Here is a 23,598-nt window from a genome sequence, read left to right as displayed (position 1 = left end):
TGTGCTCTGCACATCAATCTCAGCATCAGATAGACCTCATCACTGAGCTGCAGGCTGTAAAAGCGTACAGCAAGGAGATTAAAACAGAGGACTTTGGCCATCACAACTTCATACATCCCATAGGGCAAACAGGAAGATGCAGAAGGCTGCTTGCTGTCAATTGCTGTCTCGAGCCACTACATTTCCTGATGTTTACCAGGACTGCCAAGCTTGCTTCATCAAAAATATTATTCAGTACATCTTAGAACGATCCACAGCCCACCGTGCCATGTAAGACAATAAAGGCAAAAAAGATCTTCCTCATGTCCTCTGTATTTGTTTCACAGGTAGCTTGAGGCACTGAACCCTGTGCCATTCCTCTGTTTTTAAGAAACCAGGTTGCCTCCTCACATTGTTCTTTATTCTTCTTGTTTATTTCCGTACTTTTAGATTAACTTAAGACTTTTCTCAGGGGGATAATCAGTGAAGTGACCAACAATCAAAGACCATCAATGCTGCAAGTTGCCATTTTTGATGCATCCTCCTCAGGCCTGACTTTCACTGTTCTTCAGCGATCTTTTCTTCTCTGAAAATATCATTCCGTAACATATACAGATATCTAGGAAAATCAATGTCTCCTGCTACGATCAGTGTTGCTACTATGCCACAGGCCCATGTTTTGTAACAAACCTCACTGCAAACTCCTCACGCCTCCAAACCACCTCCCAACCATTTGTCAGTGCTCCTTACTGTTTTGCTCACGCACTTTTTAATCAGGCTGTAATTAATTCCTTTAATGTCTTTTCACCTGTCATCCCTTTGAAGGCAATATTCATCCAACCTTTTCAGGATGCCTTTACTTGATAATGTGAAGCTATATCCTTCACACTGGAGTCTTCGCAGAGACTTCTTCCTCACCTCCTGCTTTCTCCTTTTTGAGAGTAAGCTTTGTGCTGATGCAGAAACTTGGCAGCTCAGATGTTCCAGCCAGACAATAGGGCAAACAGTCACCAACAGAGGGTTTCTGCAGCAAGACTACGCTTCCTGCCAACCCTGGCGTGCCTTTCTCTGTCTATGAACGATGGAACTCAATGGCACAGGATGATTTGCATCCCAGAAGAACAGATGGGTTCAAAAAGGTAACAGCCAAGATTATAAAGGATATGGCATTAGTGTTTACGGTCACTTGAATGCAGTCTCTGGCTTGGGAAGCCTACCTGCCTGTTTCTGGGAGATAACCCAGAGGCCTGTCCAGAATCTGGACGTTTACCATGCACCCTCCAATAAATCTGTTGTTAGGTGCGACCAGCACCAGGTGAGCTCCCCTGCCTGGTCTGAGCCCCAGTTTGATGCAGCTGGTGCTGTGGCAGGGAGGCCATTGCGTGGGGCCCTCTGAGGCGCTGCCAGTGGTGCATCAGCCGAAGGCTCCAGGTCTGACACCTTCCACTTCAGCACGGTCACGGTCTCCAGGCAGCTCTGGTAACCCCGCTAACAACAGCCCTACGTACGACCTGGTGTGAGCGCTTCGACCAGAAACTTCCAAATCCAGCGCGCCCTGGTCACAGCCGGCCGAGAGGCCGCGGGCCGGAGGCCGCCAACGGCCGCGGCGGGGCGGGGCGGGAAGGGCCGGGGCGGGGCGGGGGGTAGGCGGCTGCCGCCGCAGCGACTTCCCCTTCGGTCGGCCCCCGGGGGCTCGCCGTTGCTAAGGGGCCCGGCGACGCCAGGTCCGGCCCGGCCGCCGTTCCCCTTCGCCTGACGCCAGCAGCCATGGACAGCGTCGGCAGCCGCTCCACCGCCTCAGTGCTGGCCGAGCTGCGCTGGGACGATGGCTACGCCGTCCCCGTGGCCAACGCGGAGAACAAGGCGCTGGAGGACAAAGTGAGCGCGGGGCTGAGGCCGGGTTGGGAGAGGAATCCGCGTCCCGCCGGCGGCCCCGGAGGGCTCCCCCGGAGGGCAGCCCCCCCCCACCGGCCCGGCCCGGCCCCTCGCCTCTGAAGGGCCCTGCCCCTCCCCGCACGCCTCAGGGCGCCGGGCGGCACGGAGCCTTCCCCGCCGCCGCCGGGCTGCGCTGCCCTGCCCTGCCCTGCCCGCCGAGGCCCGGGAAGAGAGGGGGGAGTAAGCTGCGGGGGAAAACGGGGAGCGAGGCCCTCGCCTTAACTCTTGGGCATGGCGGGGCTCGCCGGCCCGTTTGAAGCGGGGCCGGCACGGCGGCGGGCACCCCGCGCCCCTCGGCAGCCCGGCGGGGCGCCTGGGCCGGCGGAGGCTGTGCCATCCCTCAGCAAAGCTCCGGGTTTTCTTCTGAAAGCTCTCATTTCACTACTTTGGTGGAACGTAGTGCATACTTCTTACAGTTTTTGATTAGTAATTGCAATGATTGTATTTTTAAGTAGTTGCAGGCAATAAGCACTCAACTAAAAGCAGTTACTTGACAATTCTTACTCTTAAATAGCTGCAGAAGATGCAAAAAGAAAAAGCAAACCTGCAAAATGAGTTGACCGACTTTGAAGAGCGTATAGAAGCAATGACATCTCACTTGAAAAACGTAAGAGAGGAGTTCAGCTTCACTCAGGTAAATCGCTACCTCCAGCAGATCCATGTTACCAGACAGACCTGTAACCTGAGCACCTTTCGGCTGCTGGCATCCCTATGTTTTGCCCACTTTGTTAGAGATTTGTCAGGACTTTATTCCAGGACTTCCACAGGAAACAAGAGTTAAACTATATATCTCAGTGGTATTATGTGACGGTTGTAAAAAAGCCCATCCAAGATCAAATGACTGTACCTAGAAGAAAGCCAAGAAGGATCATTTTAGAATTCTTACTAATGGAGACTTTTGTAGATGATAAGACAAATCTGGTCAAGGAAAATAAAACATCAATGTAAGGGAAAAGCAAATTTATAATCTTTATAAGGGTCAAGAGTTAATCGTGAAATGCGAGTGAAGAGTTAATTCATGGACATGAAAAATGAAATGAGATGGTTATGGTGCAAGTCTGCACTTACACTCTGAGATAATTGGCCAAAATGGGTGGTTTAGATTTTTAAAGAGTCACAAGTCAAAGCTGCACACCTTTCAAGTAAAAGATCCTAGGTGAAAAAGTCTATAGAAACTTCCCTGCAGAAACTTTTTAATTTTTTTTTTTAATTCTTTTTCCCCCTTAAGAAACTTCTAAATTTTTTTTGTGCTAGAGTCAAGTTTTAATCTGCACATAAAGAAAGAGACAGCACACAGTAGCCTCTGTTTAAGAGAAGTTTCCAGTAGGTAACAGATTTGTTATTATACAAGGAAAAAACCCGTTACATCACTTTTGTGGGATAGAGTAGACAATATAGAGATGCTGCTATAGGCCAGCCTGGTAGTGTTCTGTGTCTGCACAAAACAATAAAAAGATTTCTTTTGCTGTGCCTCCTGAATCTGACGTAAAGCCACTGATAATCAAGAGAGTAAGATTTTGATTTTGAAATATTAAGATTCTGAATCTTGGGTGAAATATCTTTGAATTGATTTTTTAGAGCTATAAACGGTTGATCTGTGGATATCTGATACAATACAATATGTGTGTGTATATATATATATTAGAATACATATATTTGAGATACTAAAATCCAAACAATAAAGTTGCTCTGAAACTTCCTATATTTACATGACAAAATCATACCATCTCTGACTTGGGATTGGGTTGTATGTTAAAAAAGGTTTTTTTTGTTGATATATGCCTCTTGTTTATTGTAAAATGTTGAACTGTATTATTTGCTAGTCTTTTTACAAAGCCAGAGAGAATGAAATTGAAACTGAACAACACTTTAAAGCCCTTGCTGAGAGAGAACGTGAACATCTCAAAACAGACATTAAACGACTGGAAGATGAGATTGTTTCCTTAAGAGAAAAGAAAAACAGTCAAGAAGTAAGGTGGAAAATTTTTTTTAAGAGAACACCCATGTTGCAATTAGATTTTATGACTTGTCCCCGTTTAAATTTACAGAAATAATAGTGTAAGTCAAGAATAGCTAATTATAATTAAATCTTATACACTACAATAAATTATCTGGATGTACTTTTCCCTATGTAGGCAAGTAGAGTGACACTGAGGATCTCCTTGTATAGACTGGTCAAGATTTAGAAAATATTAACTATATATCAAAAGACTACAGTTCTTAGTGTTCTTTATGCCAGATACATATGGAATAAGTATCCCACATATAGGTATATCTCACCAGAGGTTGACTTTTCTGTTTAAAATTATTTCCATTTTAAGTTTGTGGTAACTTCCTGTTTTGCTTCTTTTTTAAGACCAGGATGTGTATTAGCGTTCCTTAAGTATAATACACAATTAACAAAAAAGAAAACTAGCAATTCCGTTGACAAGAAGATGTATGCAAACTTGTTACAGTAGCTTTAACTGGTTGTTTCAGTTACCATGCAAAGAAAATATTAGACATTTAATATTGACCCTTTAATTTATCTCTAATTTTATTAGAATACTATAAGTAAAACCACTAAGAAGCTGGAAAACTTGAAACAACAGATGAACTGTGATGAGGAAGTTCTGGAGAACTGGATAAAGGAATCGAATCGTATAGATAATGATGCTATTACAATCCAGAAGTATGCACAACAAGATGAAGGGAAACTAGGAGTAAGTAGAAATTGCAGCCATTTTCAGAAACAAAGCAGAGAGTGGTTTTAGCATTTGAAGACTTTGTTATGTTATCAAGTCAGGTAAGACGGAGATGAGATTTTGTACAACAGCGTGTTTAAACTAGTTTCCACTTAGCATAACAGTGCAATTCCATATGAGGTCCATTTTAAACGTCAGAGAGAACAATCTTTACAAAAGGTGAAAGACATAATTGAAGAGATTACTTTGTTTGTTCATCTCCGTAAAATTTTAGTTTTTCTGAGCACGTGCACAAATGGGTAATAAAGTCTAGAAAACAGTGCCGTAGAATTAAGAGAGGATAAATAGTGTAGATTTTCCCATTAGAACTGAATTTGTTAATAATAGCACTGAGAACCAAGTACAGCTATTTCAGTAAAGCTGCCTAGAATAATGAACGATGGTATAAATAGACACTCCAGTCACAAGTTCAGACTTTGTAAGGGTTAGTTCTCAAATATATTAATTTAGAGATAAGTATCTCTAGTTAATATTCTTTTCAGCCTTTAAATACAGGGAGGAGAAAATTGATTTTTACTCATTAAATACTTAACCCAAAAACTTTAGCTTACACAAACAGTCTCACTGATATTGTTAATGTTAGCAAGTCACACACACAGCTTAGTAGGAACAGTGAGATAGCTGATGGACACTATATATGCATTTATCCATGGTGGAGGATTGCTTTAGCCTGACTCCAGTCTGGTCCCAAGGGCTGACAAGAGATTGTGGCCTCTTGCGTGACCAAAAATTTGGGAGGCTAGATTCTCACGTTTGTTTGTTTGGGTTTTTTCCCCCTCTAAAACAGAAACAAAAACTGATGCCTCAGTAATTTTACCCCTAATTATAGCAGAGCTTTAATAATTTATAAGACATTATATATTTGTTTTCAAATACATTATACTTTTGTATCAATTCATTTTAGGCATTAACCCTTCAAGTAGAAAAGTTGACCATGCAAGCAAATCGGAAGCGCAGAGCTCTTGATAATGAGCTTACAGAAACCATAACAGCTCAGGTTTGTGCTTAAGGTTCTTGGAGATATCTTGTTATATATGAAATTTTTAAAATCTAAAATTATGGGGGTGCTTTCTTTTGAACAGATAGAGCTTGACAAGACAGCTGAAGATTTTCGAAGAGTTCATCAGGAAAGGCAAGAAGTCATCAGGCAGTGGGAGAATGCAATACAACAGATGCAGAAAAGAGATCAACAGATTGATCACAGTGCTTTGGTAAAGCTGCTGTAACTGACCCATATCACTATATCACCCTACTTTTTGTGTCTATGATATTGGTAGGAATTTTGCCAGTTGCATGTGGAATGACTGGGTCTTTTAGATGTTCAGTGTTCTCTTTGTGTTTATATCTCTATTCTATTAAGGTGTTTCAAAGTTCAGATATAACTGAAATACATGCAGAATTTATTTTGAAAGCAGTATCTCTCAGTGTAAGTAATGGTACTCTGCTTGATACTATGTAAGGTTTAATTTTCAATCTCAAGGTCGTTGGAAAATGCAAAGCATGCCAGTTTCAGTATTTCCTTTTCTATGAGCTAAGAATCTAAGAAGTAGGAAGACAGGACATTACAGTGTAAGGACAGTCAACTGCATGAAGGTGATTCTGTGTCTGGGATGCAATATACAAAAGAAAATAGAAGATTATTATTGAAGGAATTACCACTGCTACCTTTGTGAACAAATGCACAACTAACATTTATTTCAAAATTATGATAAATAATCACATTAAGTTTAAAAATTGGTCCTTCAGTACGTTCTGCAAATGGAGAGAAGCAACAGCGCTCTTCTAATCCAAAAAAGATCCTGTTAGGTGTTATGAGTTAGTATTAATTTCTAAAAGATATAGTCATCATTGGTTTTGTCAGTGTCTTATGCACAGATAGTACAATGGTGAGAGGTACAAATAAAGTATATTTTATCCTGGCTTTGACAGGAGAAGGGTGAACTCCTCAGAAAGTTCTGCAGGGCAATAGAACAGATGCACCAGAAAAAGCCTGAAGGATCAGTGTAGAGGAAAAATTTATAAATGTGGATTCCAAAGTAACAATGGCTTTTTTTGAAGGGGGAGGAAAGCATAATTGCATGTACGAGAAGGCTCTACCTAAATCCTTAGCTCTGATAGTATGATATTTTCCTGCTGAAAGAATACCAGCTTTGTTATGTTGTCCATATAGGTATTAGCTGTACCCTGAGCAGAAACATGGTTTAAACAGGCTTAAGATACAACACTAAAAAAATATACTAATAGAAAATGACAAGCCAGAAGAACTCCTAATAAACAGAAAATATAACAGCCTAAATGAGACAAAATATTTTAGATTTCATAGTATTTCAGGCCAGAATATTCCTGAAAATAACAAACAGATATTAAAAAAAAAAAACAAACCAACACCAACAATAAGCAGGTATTAAAAAAAACACAACAACAAAAAAACCCAGCTCTGGCCAACATTCCATATATTAGTTGTTCATAGAATAGTCCTACTGATGCTTTTGTAAACAGATTCTGTTTTTACATTTGAACTATAGTATATTTTTCCCTGTAGCTAATATTTTACTTAATCTTTCAAAATACACAATTTTCACTGAATAGCTATAAATCTATCAGCTAAAGTAAGCATCACTACTGTTAGTAATTTTCCTCTTGCATTTCCACCGTTTCAAGTCTATGTGAAGTTTTGTTCACATAGCTCTTTTTTCCCTATTCAATCAATCAAAATTATTTTTATTTCATACAAGTTTATGGTGTATTTTTTTTTTAATTATTGGAATATTTTTGAAGTTTCTAATCCAAAACAATTTTAGTATTTGGTGTTGCGATGTATTAGTGGAATAAAGTAATTTAAGAATTATGTGATAACTAGGCTGTCCCATGCAAAGAGTAGTCTTAACAGCAATCTATCTTCTGGCTGTGCCCTTTATTAATCTAACATATCTTAATTAATGCAAGCAAATCTAAAATGTTTTTATCCTGATAGCTAATAACAGAGATAAAGCAGGAGATCAGGAAGAAAGAAATTGTGCTGAAAGAGAAGACTTCCTTTTTGGTAAATGAAACTCTTAATAATATGGAATACGAAAAGAAAATTTCTTCTGCTGAACGGGAAGCTACTAGCCTCCGAAATGAGTATCAAGCTCAGGATGCTTACAGGGTTCAGCTGCAGGATGAGGTAAGCATGACCAAACAGTTCAGAAAAACAGACTGAAACTCTTAACTTTTGACTAGATGGAGGAAATAAACGAATAGCATTTACTTTTCTCTGGTTTTAGACTAGACTCAATAATTCAACAAAATGTCTGCTTTTCTCAGTCTATTCATGATTATTGGGATCTGAACCCTCAACTTAATCCTTTAATTGATAGTGGTGAAGAGATTAGCTTGTCTTCTCTGTTGTGTTGGTATAAAATGAATGAATTTTCTCTGAAATGGTGTAACACTATTAGATGCTTCAGAAGCAGATGTGTCTTGCCTTTAGCATACGTAGACGGCAGTATTGTATAAAGATAAGAGAAAACTCTTCCAGATTCCAAACAATTGCTATCCCGTGCTCTCAGAAGTGAGTGTTGGTGGCCCTTCTAGTCAGGTTAACATTCTTAAAAAAAACACCAAAAACACCAAAAACCAAAAAACAAACCCAAACAAAAAACACAACACTAAAACAAACAAATGCTTTCACATGGCTTTCTAATCAAAAGGCAGTAGGATAGGGCTGCCCTGTGATCAAGCCCTGCTTGATGCTGTCCATACTTACTCTATTATTTGTATTTAATCTGCATTTAAAGCTAGGAATGAGCTGCGCTGTTTAATTACTTAAATGCCTGTAGCAGTATTTCTAAGAGAGAATTCAAGTTGCACGCCTCTTGAGAAGGGATACACTTGTATTACCGTTTTCTTGTTAAGAGAAAACTTACTTAGGTAACACTAGGCTACTCAGCAGGTTTGGTAATTTAAAAAAAACTGCATCTGCTGTTGCCTCAACTTTGGATAGCTGCTCTGTAGCAGGTGGTTCATAAACTGATATCCTAATTAAACTGTATGTAGCTCAAACAAGGTGTAGGCTATTAGATTACCCTATAATTCATGCAAACTTGAGGGTTCACAGAATTGCTACGTTTTAATCTTTAAACTGTGAGATTCTTGCTTGATGTTTTTCACAATTAATACTACATAATGTGATAATGAAACAGTCTCCCACTATTAGGTGTTAGAACCTAAGTGAGAAACAAGGAAAGAAACAGACTTACAGTTGAGCTGACAACTTGTGATCTCCCGGTTTCTCATTCTGGTACAGAGAGAGACCTGCTATACATACACTTGATCTGGTTTCTTCATCTGTGAAAGTGAAGACAATTACACTGTTAAATGATACTGTGAAGACTAATGACCAATTGTAAAGTATTCCTATCCTGTTTAATGAGTGCGTGCTGTCATGTATTTTTTGCCAAATTAAATGTGTGTATTTTTGTCACAGTGTTCCCTTATCTTAATCAAAATAATACAGTTATAAAAATCCCAATGAAGTTTGAATTAGAAATATTTAGTAGATACATAAGGGTATCCGTGTTCACAAAGAATCTCTTCGAAGACAGCTGTGCTCTGTGAAACCATGGTTCCACTTATACAGGTGCTGTTGGACAAGAACTGCAGCACACAGCATCTTCATAGTTCATTCTGTATTCTTAAGTATTTTGCCCCAGTATTCAGATTACATAAATTGCTCTGTTGAGTTTACTAGCTGGGCCAATTTACAGCATCTCAGAATTTGCAGCACTTCTTATTTGGAAAACACTGTCAAAAGACACAGAATACTTTCCGATAAATAGGCCCCCTACAATTTTAAATATCGTAACGTTCCAAAGTAAATAAGAGCTTGATTGTTCCATTTTGTATTTGATTAGCTGGATGCTTTGAAATCCACTGTGGACAGAACTGCATCTGATCTAGAGTCTTTGAGAACACAAGTAACCAATCTGAAGAAAGAAATTCAGAAAAAACAAGCCAGGTAAGAAACAGACCTTTAAAAATATCATTTGTAAGGATTAGTAATATAATCACATCCTTGAGCTAGCAAAGAACCTTAAATATTATTGAAGATTAGAGCCTCCAACTTTCTGGTTACTTCATGTCCTGCACAGTTTCCGGCACTGGGCAACTTAGGAAATACTCCTGGGTAATCGTTGTTTTTAAAGGGCATGAAAAAATCAGTTAGGGCCTTGGTTATCATAGATTCAAGTTTAGCCTGCTTTACTAGGCAAGTGCTCAGTAAGGTATGCTGCTTGGTTTTGGCAGTGTTGTATATGCAACATACATTTAACTTGTTAAATCATGTAATTTTGTTTAGATTAAGCTTTCTTAATGAAAAAAATACAAGTCTTTCCAATAAGCTGAAGCTTGTGACTGAGGAGACACTCAGTTCAGAAAACAAAGCTTTGAGGATGGAAGAAATACTAAAGGACAAAGAAAAAATTGTCAAGGTAAAATGTTTATCATGGTTTCTGCAAATGAGAATCCATTTGAATTTGCAAGTTCTATCTAGAACAAACATTTATGGATTAAAATGGAATGTAAGTGCTAATATGATATGTAGCTATTTCATCAAATGACGAAGTAACGTGCATGTAGATATGTTGGTATTTGTGTTGGGAAAACACTGGAGGAAAGTAAGTGGTCCTAGTGATTCAGACGATGGTGTCCCCATATATTAACATAGGATACAGGAACTCTCATTGTACAGATCAGATAGAAATCCAGTATTCTGACTGCATCAGCGTACGGAAGAGGGCATTTACCTCTGACATCAGCTAAAAGCTACTTACACCTTCTTGGCTTGATTGAAATGGTATTTATCTACTGGAATGCGGCAAATTTTGTTAGAAAGATATAGTAATGTTTTGCTTCTGCTTCGTAACAATACTGAAAAATTTCAGAATCTTGTATTTTGCTTAGCTCTTTTGGGAATTCACATCTCCAGACATTCTGTTTTAAGGGCTGTTGAGGAGCAAGGGTCCTTCAACTTCTGTCAGTTTCCCATCAATAAGGTTGTTAAGGAGCGAGAGTCTTGTCAGAATGACTTGTTAGTAACATTACCACTGAAAACTTCTTGGCTTTAGTAAAACACCACCAAAACTTATAAACCTGCAAAGACCTATGACTTTGGTAAACTAGGAGTAAAAAAGATTTTGAAATCTTTTAATCCGGTTTGGCTGGCCTAGTCTCCTCTTCATTATTTTAATTCTACTACATGATACTCTGCTATGTCTAACTTGGACTATTAAATAATTATTGGATCACTTTAGATTTAATTTTCATGATGAATAAAGATTTTTATCTGGGAAGTGGCATGAACAGGCTGTAATATGGTGACTATTTTTTTAATATGTCTAATAATACTTTTTTTAAATTCAAGCCCTACTTCTTATGATGCAAATTAAGTATAGGAATAGAAATGTCCTAATTCATTATCATCTGATGAAAGGACTTTTGAATAAACGCAATGTTGTAATGCAATCATCCAAACTTTCCTGCATTTCAGGAAATGTTTCTACTGTTTTGTCATTTTGCTACTCATTCTCCTGAAGTATTTTACTACTTAGCTTCTGACTAAACTTGCTACAAATATTTTTTTACATTTTGCTGGGCAATTGAGTATGGGATATGCTGAAGCTTTCTTTACTGTAAGATGACCAGGTTAAATGAATGTGACAGCAGGTGTTCCCACACAAGTGACAACAAAGCTGTATCTGTGCATCCTTTTTTTTTTTTCTCCTCCTATTTTGTGTTTCCTGTAGCATGTATGTGAAATAGTCCTTTGCAGCAGACTGAGCGTTATTTTTCAAACTTTTTTTAACTCCATGGGCATTAATTGTAAATTTTAAACAGTCATACAGAAACTAGAGAAGGGGTATCTCTCCCATAGTGAGTGTTCTTAAATTACAGGCCTGCCTTACTGTTTTGGTTTCTCAGATAATTTGAAAACAAGTTGGAATGATATAATATTTCATTAAAATGAAAACCTTATTTACTTCCCCTTAAGACTGTTACCAGGGTGGCTAAACCATTATCTGTGGCGGATAACCTAAGATGACGTTGAGCTTGGCAGCTTGGCAGCTTCAGGGTAATATTTTAACTGGGATGAACTGTTCTTGAACAATGTCTGTAATGTATTAGTCAGAAGCATGCTTTCCATCACCATTAGACACACATGGCTATTTGCTGCATCTATTAATTTACTGTGAAGAGATATTTACAGGAACAATGTGGATGAAAAGTCACCATTTTGTGCTTTAGTTCTGTGATACTTGTGCCTCTTCAATCTGCGGCAAAACACTGTTGCACAGTGAAGCTCATTGAGTATCTTATCTCTGTTAGCAACCTCACTTAAAGGGAGAGAAATAATCTCTATTAAATAAATGAATTTAGATATGCAAGAAAGACTACAAAATGAAGGTCAAATTGTGATCCAGTTTTAGTAGACAAATGCATTATTTTCACTAGCATCAGAAATACAGCTCAGAACTGGGCACATGCATAAAACCAGTTTACTTCTGAAATTAAATTCCTTTGTTCATGCATGATCCAAAGCCTGCTAACTTCACTGTAAAATGCTACAGGCCATAATGATTTCATATTAAACTTACACCTGCTTTTTACTTCCCGAGTTTGGGATTTGGAATTGCAATTACAGCTAGTTCAACTACAAAAAAATTCTGTTTGGTAGAATGAACTCTTAGAGAAGGAGTTATCTTTCAGTGTTATTAAAGCCAGGAAGATGGTTCCCAAGCAAATTTCACAATGTATACATATAAAAATCAAGAATAAGCACATTTGTAATCAATGCAGAAAAGTGAATTGTAAGGTGTTTTGCTATATTAATTTAAATGTGCATCTTCAACCTCTGTACCATACTCAAGTTAAATGTGAGTCTCTTGTAACATGATTGTGATGCCACGTGACTCATTTTAGAGATGTACCTTACAGGAAACCAGCATGCTGAACGGCCTGAGCTTTGGAAGGTCTTTGGTTATTGGGGGGGTGGGGTGGAAGGAGGGAGGGAGGGAAAGAATAAAGTTGTCTTCCTTGTTAGGCTAATAAAAAGAAAATAATCTCAATTTTGTTTTCAGTACTGTTTCAGTTTGTTCCAGCATTGTCTTACTACAACAGACCCTACTAAAACCTCATTTCCTGCACTGATGGCAACTTACCTCGGAGAATAAGCAAGTGATTTTAAAATGTGTAATTAATTTTTCAAACAAAATGATTCCACCTTACATAGGCACACATATGTACATACATGTACACACAATTACAAGTTTTAATAAACCACTGAAAAGCTTTGTATTATATTTATTCAAATACTCACATATACTGATTAATAAAGGCAAATAATTCCTCAGAAATTACTTCTGATGTGATTAATCATTTCTTACTACTTAATTTGTCACCAGGAAAAAGAAACAGAAATGAACCAGTTAAAAGAACTACTTTTCAAGAAGACTCAAGAGTTAAAGGTGCAAAAGGATAAGGAGAAGTGTGTTCTAGCGGAAATTGAGGGAAGTCGAACATCACTTAAAAATCTTAAGAGTCGACTGCACAGACTTGATGCAGATGCATTAAAACAACAAGAATTAATATATAATCAGGTAAAATATTGACGTACTCTCATACTATGATTGTTTCTTGGGTCTAATGAGAGTAAATTGCTTGAGTTCTGTAATCTTTGTCAACATCTTCCCATTTTGGAAATACCATGCAGTGTAATTTGAAGTTTGCATTTATTTCTGTCTCTAGATATATGGATAAAATTGAAATAAGTGAAATTTGCTATAGTATTACCTACATTATGCACTTGTGTATTTCATTATTTTTTAGATCTGCTGCTTTTCCCAGTAATTTCTCAAATCAGTTCTTTACTTTGATCCCTCTGAACCAGACACCTCAGGGTAAACTTTAAAGCAATAAGTACATGCCAAAGCAAGAGGTACATGCCAAATTCCTGTTATTTACTAATTGGATTTTGTGCATATTTCCTATGCACCACTTTGAAAATTTGCTCTTTTATATCAGCATACGCTGTTAACAGCAAGATGGGAATTCCACTGTAAGCCTCCCTACAGCAGACTGTGCTGAGTATGCTTTGTTACTGTTCTAGAAGATTACTCCTGAACCATCACTGCACATCAGTCATCTAAGAATATTTTGTTAATGAGGTCTATAAACCATAAATTATTATAAAACAATAGCTTAATTGGGTGACTGTCCTAAAGCCAACATTTAGATCCAAGTTTATATGCAGTGTTTTAGCCTTATGGGAAGGCTATAATTGCTTATCTCAGACTATTAATTCTCTTAAAAATTATTTTAACAGGATTTTTATATTCAGCAAGTACAGAGACGGCTGTCACGGTTAGAAGGAGAGGTTAATGCAGATGAAAAACAAGTTTTGGAAGCAAAAGTTGCTGAACTTAAGAAAACTTTAGAGGAAAAGAAAAATGTATATGATGTTTTACGTGCACAGCACAAGAAACTTCAGGTGACTTCCTTAGAACATCAGGTTGACTGTGTAAACATCTAGAAACCTCAGTGAATTGAGTAAATTGGGTCTTATTGATTAATAACTTGGTCTTAGATTAAAAGATACCTGAACTTTGTTTAACCTGTGTGGAAAACTTCGTATGTTCTCTATACCTTCCAGAAAAATAAGTCATTACTGCACAACTGCGGCACCTTAGCAGGAAGACAAGCACTGAAATGTTGTAAAGGCAAGCTTAGCTTTCATTTCAAGATGTGACTGACTGCTTGCAAGTGTCTGAATTTATTGTTAGGACCATGTAGAAAAAGAATGTTATTCTGTGATGCTACTACTTGCTTTTATATTTTTCATAAAATTATAAATACAGTTGCATTTAAAATTGTAGAAAGTAACTGTCCCTTCAATTAAGTAATATATTCGAGTTAGTTGACCCCATCCTGATACGTAATTTAGAAATAGGACGAGGGGGAATGACTTCAAACTGGAAGATGGTAGATTTAGATTAGATATTAGGAAGAAATTTTTCACTCTGAGGGTGGTGAGACACTGGAACAGGTTGCCCAGGGAAGCTGTGAATGCCCCATCCCTGGAAGTGTTCAAGGCCAGGCTGGATGGGGCTTTGAGCAACCTGGGCCGGCGGGAGGTGTCCCTGCCTATGGCAGGGGGTTGGAACTAGATGATCTTTATGGTCCCTTCCAACCTAAACCATTCTATGATTTCTCTGTCTTTATTCCCGTGTGAGAATTTTGCATATACGTGCTTGTTCTCTGGTTTTCCACTATCCAGTGACCACCATTAATTCTCTAAAAAATGCACTTATCTTTCTTGTAGATACGAACCAGTCAGTTTTCCTGTAGCCAATTTATAAGAAATGCATTTGTTTATTAATTGGCTACATTTTAGCAAGTTTTGAAACCTCTTTTCAAAGAGAAACCATACAAAGATGAAAGTCAGATTGTGAATAAAACATCACAGCTGGTTTCTCAAAGTGATAGTTAAGAAGAAATTTGCTCAGTCTCTCTTATAGGAGAGCCCTTTACCTGGAGATCCATGCAATAACAGGGTTTAATGTTGGGCAACTGGTGCCCACACTTCAGTTTTGAGGAGATGCAAAATTTGATTAGTGAGTATAATCAAACATTGAAGCACACCTCCGGGAATTTATTCAGACACGCCAGATTTTTTTATCTAGACCAAAATACATTATTGTATCAGAACTGCCTTATTGGCTGAAAGACCTATATTGTATAAATAACACTACTACACTCCAGATAAAACAAGCAATGACATGAATATTGCAACAGCACTCTGCATGAGGACTGCAATGCTCTGGGCACTGTTTGCAGAGCTGCATATGGGCACAAGATGAAGATGGTTCCTGGTTCCAGGACTTATAAAAATATCTCATTTAAAATTAACTGGTAGGTTTTGGTGCAAACTACATTCACTGAAATAAATTAAACATAACTTACTTTGGAAACAGAGTGATGTCCATTTCATCAAGAGAGCAATGGATAAGATGGGAGAAGAAACAAGCGGTATGATGATCAAGATAGATGAACTAAATCTTTTCAATGAGAGATCAGATCAGGAGTTAAAAAAAGCTAAAGCCATTAAGCAGGTACAGTATTATTTTGCAACTTTACTAATACAGGACACGTTTGTTTGGTTTTTAAAATACATAAACTCATGACTTGATTTGAAGGCTGTTGTCTGCCTCCCACAGTGGTACATCATTATATCCGTAAGAATCCCCTTTGTAGTTTCTTGACTTACACCTTCCTTCCCAAACTTTGAAGTCATTTTCATCGCTATTGTTTTACTAGGCAGTGTTGCATCTCCTGTGTATGCAGCATAAAGTTTCTTTGAGTTATCAATTTAATCACACATTACTTGTGCTACAATATCCACCTGGTCAGTGTGTTTTTTCTGAGAAACGATTGCCTTTGAAATAGAAAAGATATTTACTGTTTAAGGACATATTTACCTAGCACTGAATTTTTATTCTCCATCTGTGATGCCAACTACTAAGTTTGACACAGTTTTGTTATTAAATTGTGGGACATTTTCCAGCAGATTATTTGGACCTATCTACATTCTAATTTAAGGTATTAGAAATAAAATGGCAGTCTTTCTCCCTATATTTTGATAAACAGAAAAAAACAGTTCCCAGTCCTCTAATTACTGAACACTTTTTCCTGCAATAAGCTGTAGCCTTCCTGAAAGAAGCACTAAGGTACTAGAACAATACAGGGTCTGAGCAGCAAGGGGAAGTTTTGCTGTTGACCTAACTGGTGCACTTGCTCCTCAGTGAATACTCTCCTTACCTTGGAACTTTTCTTTGAGGATGAAATTCAGGGGAACAAAAGAAAAAAGCCAATGGCATAAAGGAACTCAGAAAAGAAATAGTCCAGAGTTTGGGATCCGTAAGAGACTACTTTTTTTAACGATTCAAAGTGTGTGCGTGCCATTGAAATTCACCACTTACTGCTTTTCATGAGTTTTGGTATATATAAATTTGCTTAACTAACAACATGACTTGTAGACATACTAAATCTAGAACATATTCCAAGACAGTTACAGTGGTTCAAGTGAGGTATTAACTGCTTCAGAAAATTCCTTGTAAGGTCTGCTTAATTTCTTTGAAAGCACCTTCATAGTCTTACCGTTCATGATGCTAACTGAAAGAAAGTCGTAGATGTAAACGTCTAACAACCCATAACTCAGTCTGAATCAGAAAGCCTGATGAATTTGTATAAAACCATTCAGGACACAGCCTACCCCTATCGCGCTCACCGTGTTAACTGTTAGCAAATGAGAAATGGAGAACATTTTCAAATGCAGAGCAAAATGGGTCTTACAGTTGTATAAATAAAAGATAAAATAATGGATGCTTTATAAAAAAATAATTATCATAAATATCATAATTAAAAATGATACTTTCTTATTTTGAGACCTCTTTGGCATTTATTAGGAGATGATGGTCGAACACAATCTCTTAAAACTGGAATTGAACCGCCTTCGAGATACTCTGTGTAATAAGACAGAGAAAGTTCTAACACTGGAAAAACAAAAACTGGAGTTAGAGAAAGCCATAGCAGAAAGAACTGAGGAAATTAAGATTCATAAGGCAATGCTGGATTCCCAGATAAGACTTGTGGATCAGGAACGGCAACACCTAAGGTAACTACTCTTACATAAATTAAACTTGTAACTTTTCCAGAGTATATTTTACATGTGGACATACTGAAAAAAGAGAAGCATTTTACCCAATTTCACCAATTAGAGAAACTGAGAATGAAGTAAGTCTTGCTCAAAGTTATATACTGAGACAGTTGAAGCTAGCAAGAGATCCCTCTTCTGAAATCCAGCCTATAGCTTTAAGAACTTGGTGAACAAGAGAGTACTGTTTATTCTGTTAGGGACGATCCTTTACAGAACTGAGAAGAAACCCCAGTTGCAGACATCTTTTTAAAGTACATGTCATGTGCATTTTTCAAAATAATCAGGAAATGTGAAATCAGTGTGTCTGGAGGTATGACAAAATATTTAAAACAGAAAAGTTGCTTTTATAAAGGGTTTACTCCCAACTGCTTGATAAAACCGTGCTTTCTTTCTTTGATTTGTTTTGGGTTTTTCATGCTTTTAACACATGAGCTCTCCTTTGTGTGTCCTATATAACAAAATTAAATCTTCTGAATTATGTATGTATCCTCTTATAAAGCAACCATATATGAAATACCTTGCACTGATTATTACAGAGGGGAAAAGTTATCTGTGACAGTTTTAGCTCTGAAATCCCAGTATCTACATCCAGCCAAAAATCAACACTTCAGCAGCTGAACTGCTGAAATCTGGCAAGCTTTTTATTCACTCCTCTGCTAACCACACCCCACACAATAGGAAATTAGAGTGATTTAGTGTGACTAAGGCTTAACTGCTCACTGAGAGTGCAGACTGTGTGGCTTTTTTCCTTGTGATAATTATACAACTAATTGATACTTCCATGTAATTTGATTTGGGGTTGTTGCCTACTGTTGCTTATGCTCAGCTAGTAGTGGCAATATTAAGATAATATCAGCAGGGGGCAGCTTGTGCAGCTGTAGGATTTAAATGCCAAACTTTTAAAAATTTTTGGGAAGAACTGTGGCACAGCCTCCCCAGCTGCAATGATCTGGAATATGAAAATAAATTTGCCTCAGGTTAGAACTGCATGAGAAGTGTAGGTAACCAGAAGAACGGATGACTGGCTTGGAGAACCCAGAAAGCAACAAAAACCAGTAGCAGCACAACTGCTACTGCCTCCTAGTATGTGGGCAGGCTGACGGAATAACACCAATAATTTAAAGTGTTAGAGCAAGAACTGCCCACAAAACACTTTCTCAACCCCTTTATTTTTTCCCCAAATAAATCAGTGCTGAATTTCAAGATCGCCTAAATAAAATTGATAAACTGAGATGCAGATATGAAATTCTTACTGTTGTCATGATGCCACTGGAAGAAGAGGAGAAAACTCATACCTACTATATAATTAAGGTATTTTATCAACATAATTCATTATAATGCAAGTATTGAAGCTATAGATTTCCCTGGGCTCTATTCAAGTAACTAAGACAACCTCTTTGCCTACTGCTTACTTTCAGTCTAAATCTGATGCTATTGGTTGGTTAAGTGATACAACAATTCCACATGAATTTCTGTGGTCAGCCCTTAATTTTGAGCAGGTTGAAAATTTTCAATTCAGTGCTTATTAACTTACAAAGACACAAGAAACCTTGTGGTAATCTGATATAAGCTGGAAACAAGTTTATCACAGTCCCACATTATCTTAAATCCTTCTACCCTTCAGAGTTATTTTTAAGTATTTATTTCACCATATGGTGTTTAGACGTTGAAGAATGTCAACCTTCCCCTGCATAGTTCAGTTTTTTGTTGGAGAAAAAAAAAATTAAAAATATCAGTCTCTATCCATAATGCAATACCCTGATTCTGGAACAAAAATCTGTTATTTTTGATCTCCACAAATTATCTGATATCCTCTTAAAGGAAAATGCTTCTAGATGTGATCTTGGCTCTGAAGTCCATCTTTTTCTCATTCTTAAGTGTTAAATTTCTTAATGATGGTATTTCTGCTACTGTGAGATCTAGCACAGCAAAAGACCCTCAGTAAAACCACTGTGGGTGTATACCTTCTACAACTATGGAGATTTTTCACTATCTCACATTTTCTGAGGGACCATAGAAATTACTTTCCTTCACCCGCTAGCTCTGTTTCTTAAATCTCACTGATCAGAAGAACAGACTTACAAGTGAGTAATTTCCAGACAAACTGGATGACTTCTAACACTCTCTCAGAGTTGAGATCGTACATTATAAAATTACTTACTTGGGTTTTGTGGGTAAAGGAAACAGATGTGAAGCATGTGCTGCAGTTCACATCAGCAGTACAAAGCACGGAAACTACTTTGTATGCAGTGTGGATACTGCTCATCAGGACTTGGTGAACTTAGATGGAGAGGCAGATACTTATAATGAAATGCACATGGATGAAATACCTCAAAGAACTTCCAATACTGTAAATAACTACTCCTTCCAGTTACCTAGTAACGCAAATCTCAGTTCAAGCCTGACAACACAGATATGCCCCCATATCTACCTAGGATTTTAACCTGTAAATATCGTAGGTTTATTTTTTTTTTTTTTCCTGTATAGTTGTCCTAATGTTTTCAGTATACGTGCAGTCACCTAAAATATCAGTTTTATTTTTCAGGCTGCACAGGAAAAGGAAGCACTTCAACGTGAAGGTGACAATTTAGATGCAAAGATCTGCAAAGCTGAAAAAGAAATTGTAGCTCTGGAAAACACTTTGTGCGTACTTAACAACTGTAACAGCAATTATCGAAATTCTTTCAAGGAAGTCACTGAGACAAGTATGTAAAATAGAAATTGCTTATTGCTGTGTGAGTTACGGATGATTGTATAACTCAGGTATATAGTGGCGAAGTTCCATGGCACAAAAGAATGAATCAGAGAGAGAGACTAAACTGACAGTAGCAAAAGGGAGTGTAATTCATATGCTACTCTGAATAGTTCAGCAGAATAAGCACAGAAGAAAGTGCCATAAGGTGTAATTAACTAATATTTACATTCTTACATTTGATTTATGTGAAAAATCTCTAAGCCTATATAAATTTTGTGAATGGAAGCATTCAGAAGAGGTAAAGCATAAAGACAATTACTGGGGGGAAAAAAAGCCATTACCGGGAGAAAGGAAGGAGTGCCCACTGAAGTACATAGCTTTAGTGAACAAAACTTTGCACAGTACAAAAAGCACCACTTTCTCTGTAGTGCTGTATCACACACAGCTGCTAACTCAAGTTACATAAGCAGAACAAGCTGTGCCACTACTGGCCTTCTCGTGGTAGACTCAACCAGCTGGGGCACAAAACTGTACCCAGAGCAATTACACAGGCAGCTTAGGCACATGTACTCTAGTGATGAAGACCAATCCCTTGGCTACACAACAATTATCTCCGATTTTCACATGGAAGCGGGGGAAAAAAGTAGTAACCTGTCATCTGGGAAAATTATGAGGAAGAGTAGAACTTAAACTGCACTATTTTAGTGTAGTCTCAGCAGATTTTAAAATACGGACTACCTAACGAGAAGTTTTGGGATATTGGAAATTCCTCAGAATTCTTGAAAATATCTTCATCTGTTGTTTCTGTTGCCACTTAAGACTTCATAAGGTTGCTGTCCTTCAGTGGAACTTTCTTTGTTCGGTGTATAAAAAGCATCACCATGAGAAATTACTTAAACTTGAGTCTAGAAAACATTTGATTATTTAACTTTTGTGCCCTCTGCTGGCCCTGGAAACAGTAGCTCTTACATCATTCTCTCTTATGAAGCCAGCTACTTTTTCACAGTGATTTGGAATTAGTAGTAGAGTATTAAAAAAAACCCTTAAACATTGAGGTCTCTGCAATACTCCCAACACTAATATCGTCATACTCTGTGATGCAGTTACTTTAAAGTGCAATCTGTTTTAAAGTGAAAATTGAGTTGCATACACTGCTTGTCCAGCATTAATGCTGCCTCATTGTTTGGTATCACAGGTGAGGAATATGAGGAAAAAATGAAACTAGAGGAGGAGAAAAGGGCTGTTGATGAAAAATACAGATACAAACAAAGACAGATCAAGGAACTTCAGGAAAACCTCCAGGTAAAATACCAGCAAAAGTTCTGGTCAAAGAGACAAGGCTGCAGCATGTAGCTAAATCCCTGCAAGCTATCCTATTGAAAGAACAGGAAATTCTTGGACAAACTTTCGCCTGTTCTTTTTATATATTGTGCTTTGTATGAAGGGATATGATTTTTTAGAAGGCTCTACCTTTCTCAAGAAAGCTAGCTGACTCTTAACTTAGCAGGCTGAGCACTAAATGCAGGTAGTGGATAACTTTACATCAAACTTTACTTAGTTTTAGTTGGTTTAGTACTAATTGCTTGAGCTACCTTTAGTAACGAGTAGTAGCCGTAACAGACCCTCCCACAAAGTAATACAGAAAGTGAAAGGATATCAGAACCGCTTTATAAACTTAAACTGCTGTTCGAATGAATTTGCAGAGCATGGAAAAAAAAATTGATACAGTACTGAAGCAGGAGGCCCTCTTCCAAGAGCAAAAGAAGGCAAAACAAGCTCTTATTTTGCAGCTGAACAAAGACATAGAAGAACAGAAGCCCAAACTAGAAAGGGTTATGAAACAGGTCTGTATATTCATTAATGACAACTTCTAACTTTATAGTGATAGACAGTAGTATGGTTAAAACCACAGAATTTAAACTTAGCAGGTTTCTGAAAAAGTGTTGCATTTTCATAATAGCAATGCTTTAAAAATATTTGTGCTAAAAGTGTTCCAGACTATCCAGAGAAATTCAGTCTCTGAAGAAAGCTAAAACAGAAACACGGGAAGAAAGAGACATTGATCTTCGTGAATTGAAAAGCTTCAACAGAACCATCGACAAATTGTTAGCTGATGTTCTAGAAGCAAATCCTGATTTAACTACACCCTTTCAAATGTACTTTCACCAGGTGAGCTTTCCAGTTAACTGCCACCAATATCTTGACTGACAGCTGTGGTCCACTGATGAGTGTCTTTCAAGGGCAACTCCTAAATTCAACAATGAAGTATACTTATGGTAAAATAGAAAAACACATTCATCTGCTTGTAACATCTCTTCAAATACAAAGGATTATAAACCCTCCTGATACACTCAGTCCTATTATACAACCATTAAATCAATTTTCTTTTTCTTTTCAAATTTTCTAGTCCAATTTAGAGCTTCCTATGACTGCTTCTGCTGGTGGTAGTCAGAGTTCTCGATCACCATCCACACAGAGCTCACTAGCTTCTACCAGGTAAGTGCTAGCAGTGTTTTTTTGGGGTTTGGTGTGATGCATTATTATTTTTTTTTTTTTTAAGTTAAAAGCTTAAACAAGCAAAATCAGTCCCTAAGTGACCCAATTCCTCACTCTTGAAGGTCTTCTCAATCTTGTCTCTACTTCCTGAACACTCTATAAAAACTTTCTCCTCATAGTGTCCCACCTTTGGTTTACTAGATTTTTCTAGCACACAATTAAGTTTACTTCAGCATCCATCACAGTTTAAAATAAAACAGTAATTACAGAATAATTACATTTACTTTTGCTAACTGTGCTGTAATTAAACTGGTTTCACATGAGAAAAGCACAAGCTTGAGCTCCGGCCACATTTTGCACTTGGTACTGTGAGCTCCCTTTCCTAATTAAGGAGGGAAGAGAGACGTGTATGCTTTTACTGATACCTTTTCCCCCCTGTTCAACATACATGCAACTATTAGTGCACTTAACGTGTCGAATCAGTTACAATCCAACAACATTCCCACAGGTTACTTAAGCGGTTAGTGGTCATGTCTACAAAGATCTATGTAGGGATCTTACCTTGAATGACCACTACTGCTGGATGGCTTTGATGTAAGCCACCATTAGAAGCTCTGTTTTACATACAGGGATTTCTGTACACTGACAGTAAACTTTTGTCTTTCAGATCTTCCCGAAGCACAAGTTCAGGCTCTAGTCAGATGCCATCACTCAAAGTCATAGATCTGAGCTTGCCTATCAACACTCCTGCGGAAGCAGCTGCTGTTGATTCACAGTCATCCAGCAGAGCTAGCACCTCCGATATTTGTAAACGAAAAAAAAGTCTTAAGTAATTCTTTTGAAGGCCATAGTAAAGGCTTCACACTAGTTAAGGCTTCTTAATTGATTAGTCTGTAACTTATTTATCAAGCTCTACTAGCAATCTTAGTATTAATTTCTATCAGAAATTAATGTTTTAACTTTCTTCTAAAGCATGCAAAAAAATATCTAGGAGAGTG

General features: G+C 37.7%; 1 protein-coding gene across 1 annotated transcript; it reads left to right on the top strand.

The window, feature by feature from the left end:
• Nucleotides 1–1,746: 1,746 nt before the first annotated feature.
• CCDC39 (coiled-coil domain 39 molecular ruler complex subunit) lies at nt 1,747–23,483 on the top strand (the record flags this gene model as incomplete). Its single annotated transcript, XM_082487082.1, is given in 20 exon segments — nt 1,747–1,857; nt 2,429–2,548; nt 3,738–3,884; nt 4,458–4,616; nt 5,563–5,658; nt 5,747–5,869; nt 7,633–7,824; nt 9,554–9,657; nt 9,997–10,129; nt 13,100–13,294; nt 14,020–14,184; nt 15,668–15,805; nt 17,159–17,367; nt 18,600–18,720; nt 19,955–20,114; nt 21,300–21,406; nt 21,808–21,948; nt 22,094–22,273; nt 22,512–22,600; nt 23,268–23,483. Coding segments are annotated over 20 exon segments (2,856 nt in total). The 3' UTR covers nt 23,434–23,483.
• Between the last annotated feature and the right edge of the window lie 115 nt (nt 23,484–23,598).

Source organism: Vanellus vanellus, assembly GCF_965231255.1.
Source record: "Vanellus vanellus genome assembly, chromosome: 8".
In the NCBI taxonomy this organism is placed as follows: domain Eukaryota; kingdom Metazoa; phylum Chordata; class Aves; order Charadriiformes; family Charadriidae; genus Vanellus; species Vanellus vanellus.
Note: the sequence above shows the minus strand (reverse complement) of the source record. Positions and strands in the feature narration are given on the sequence as shown.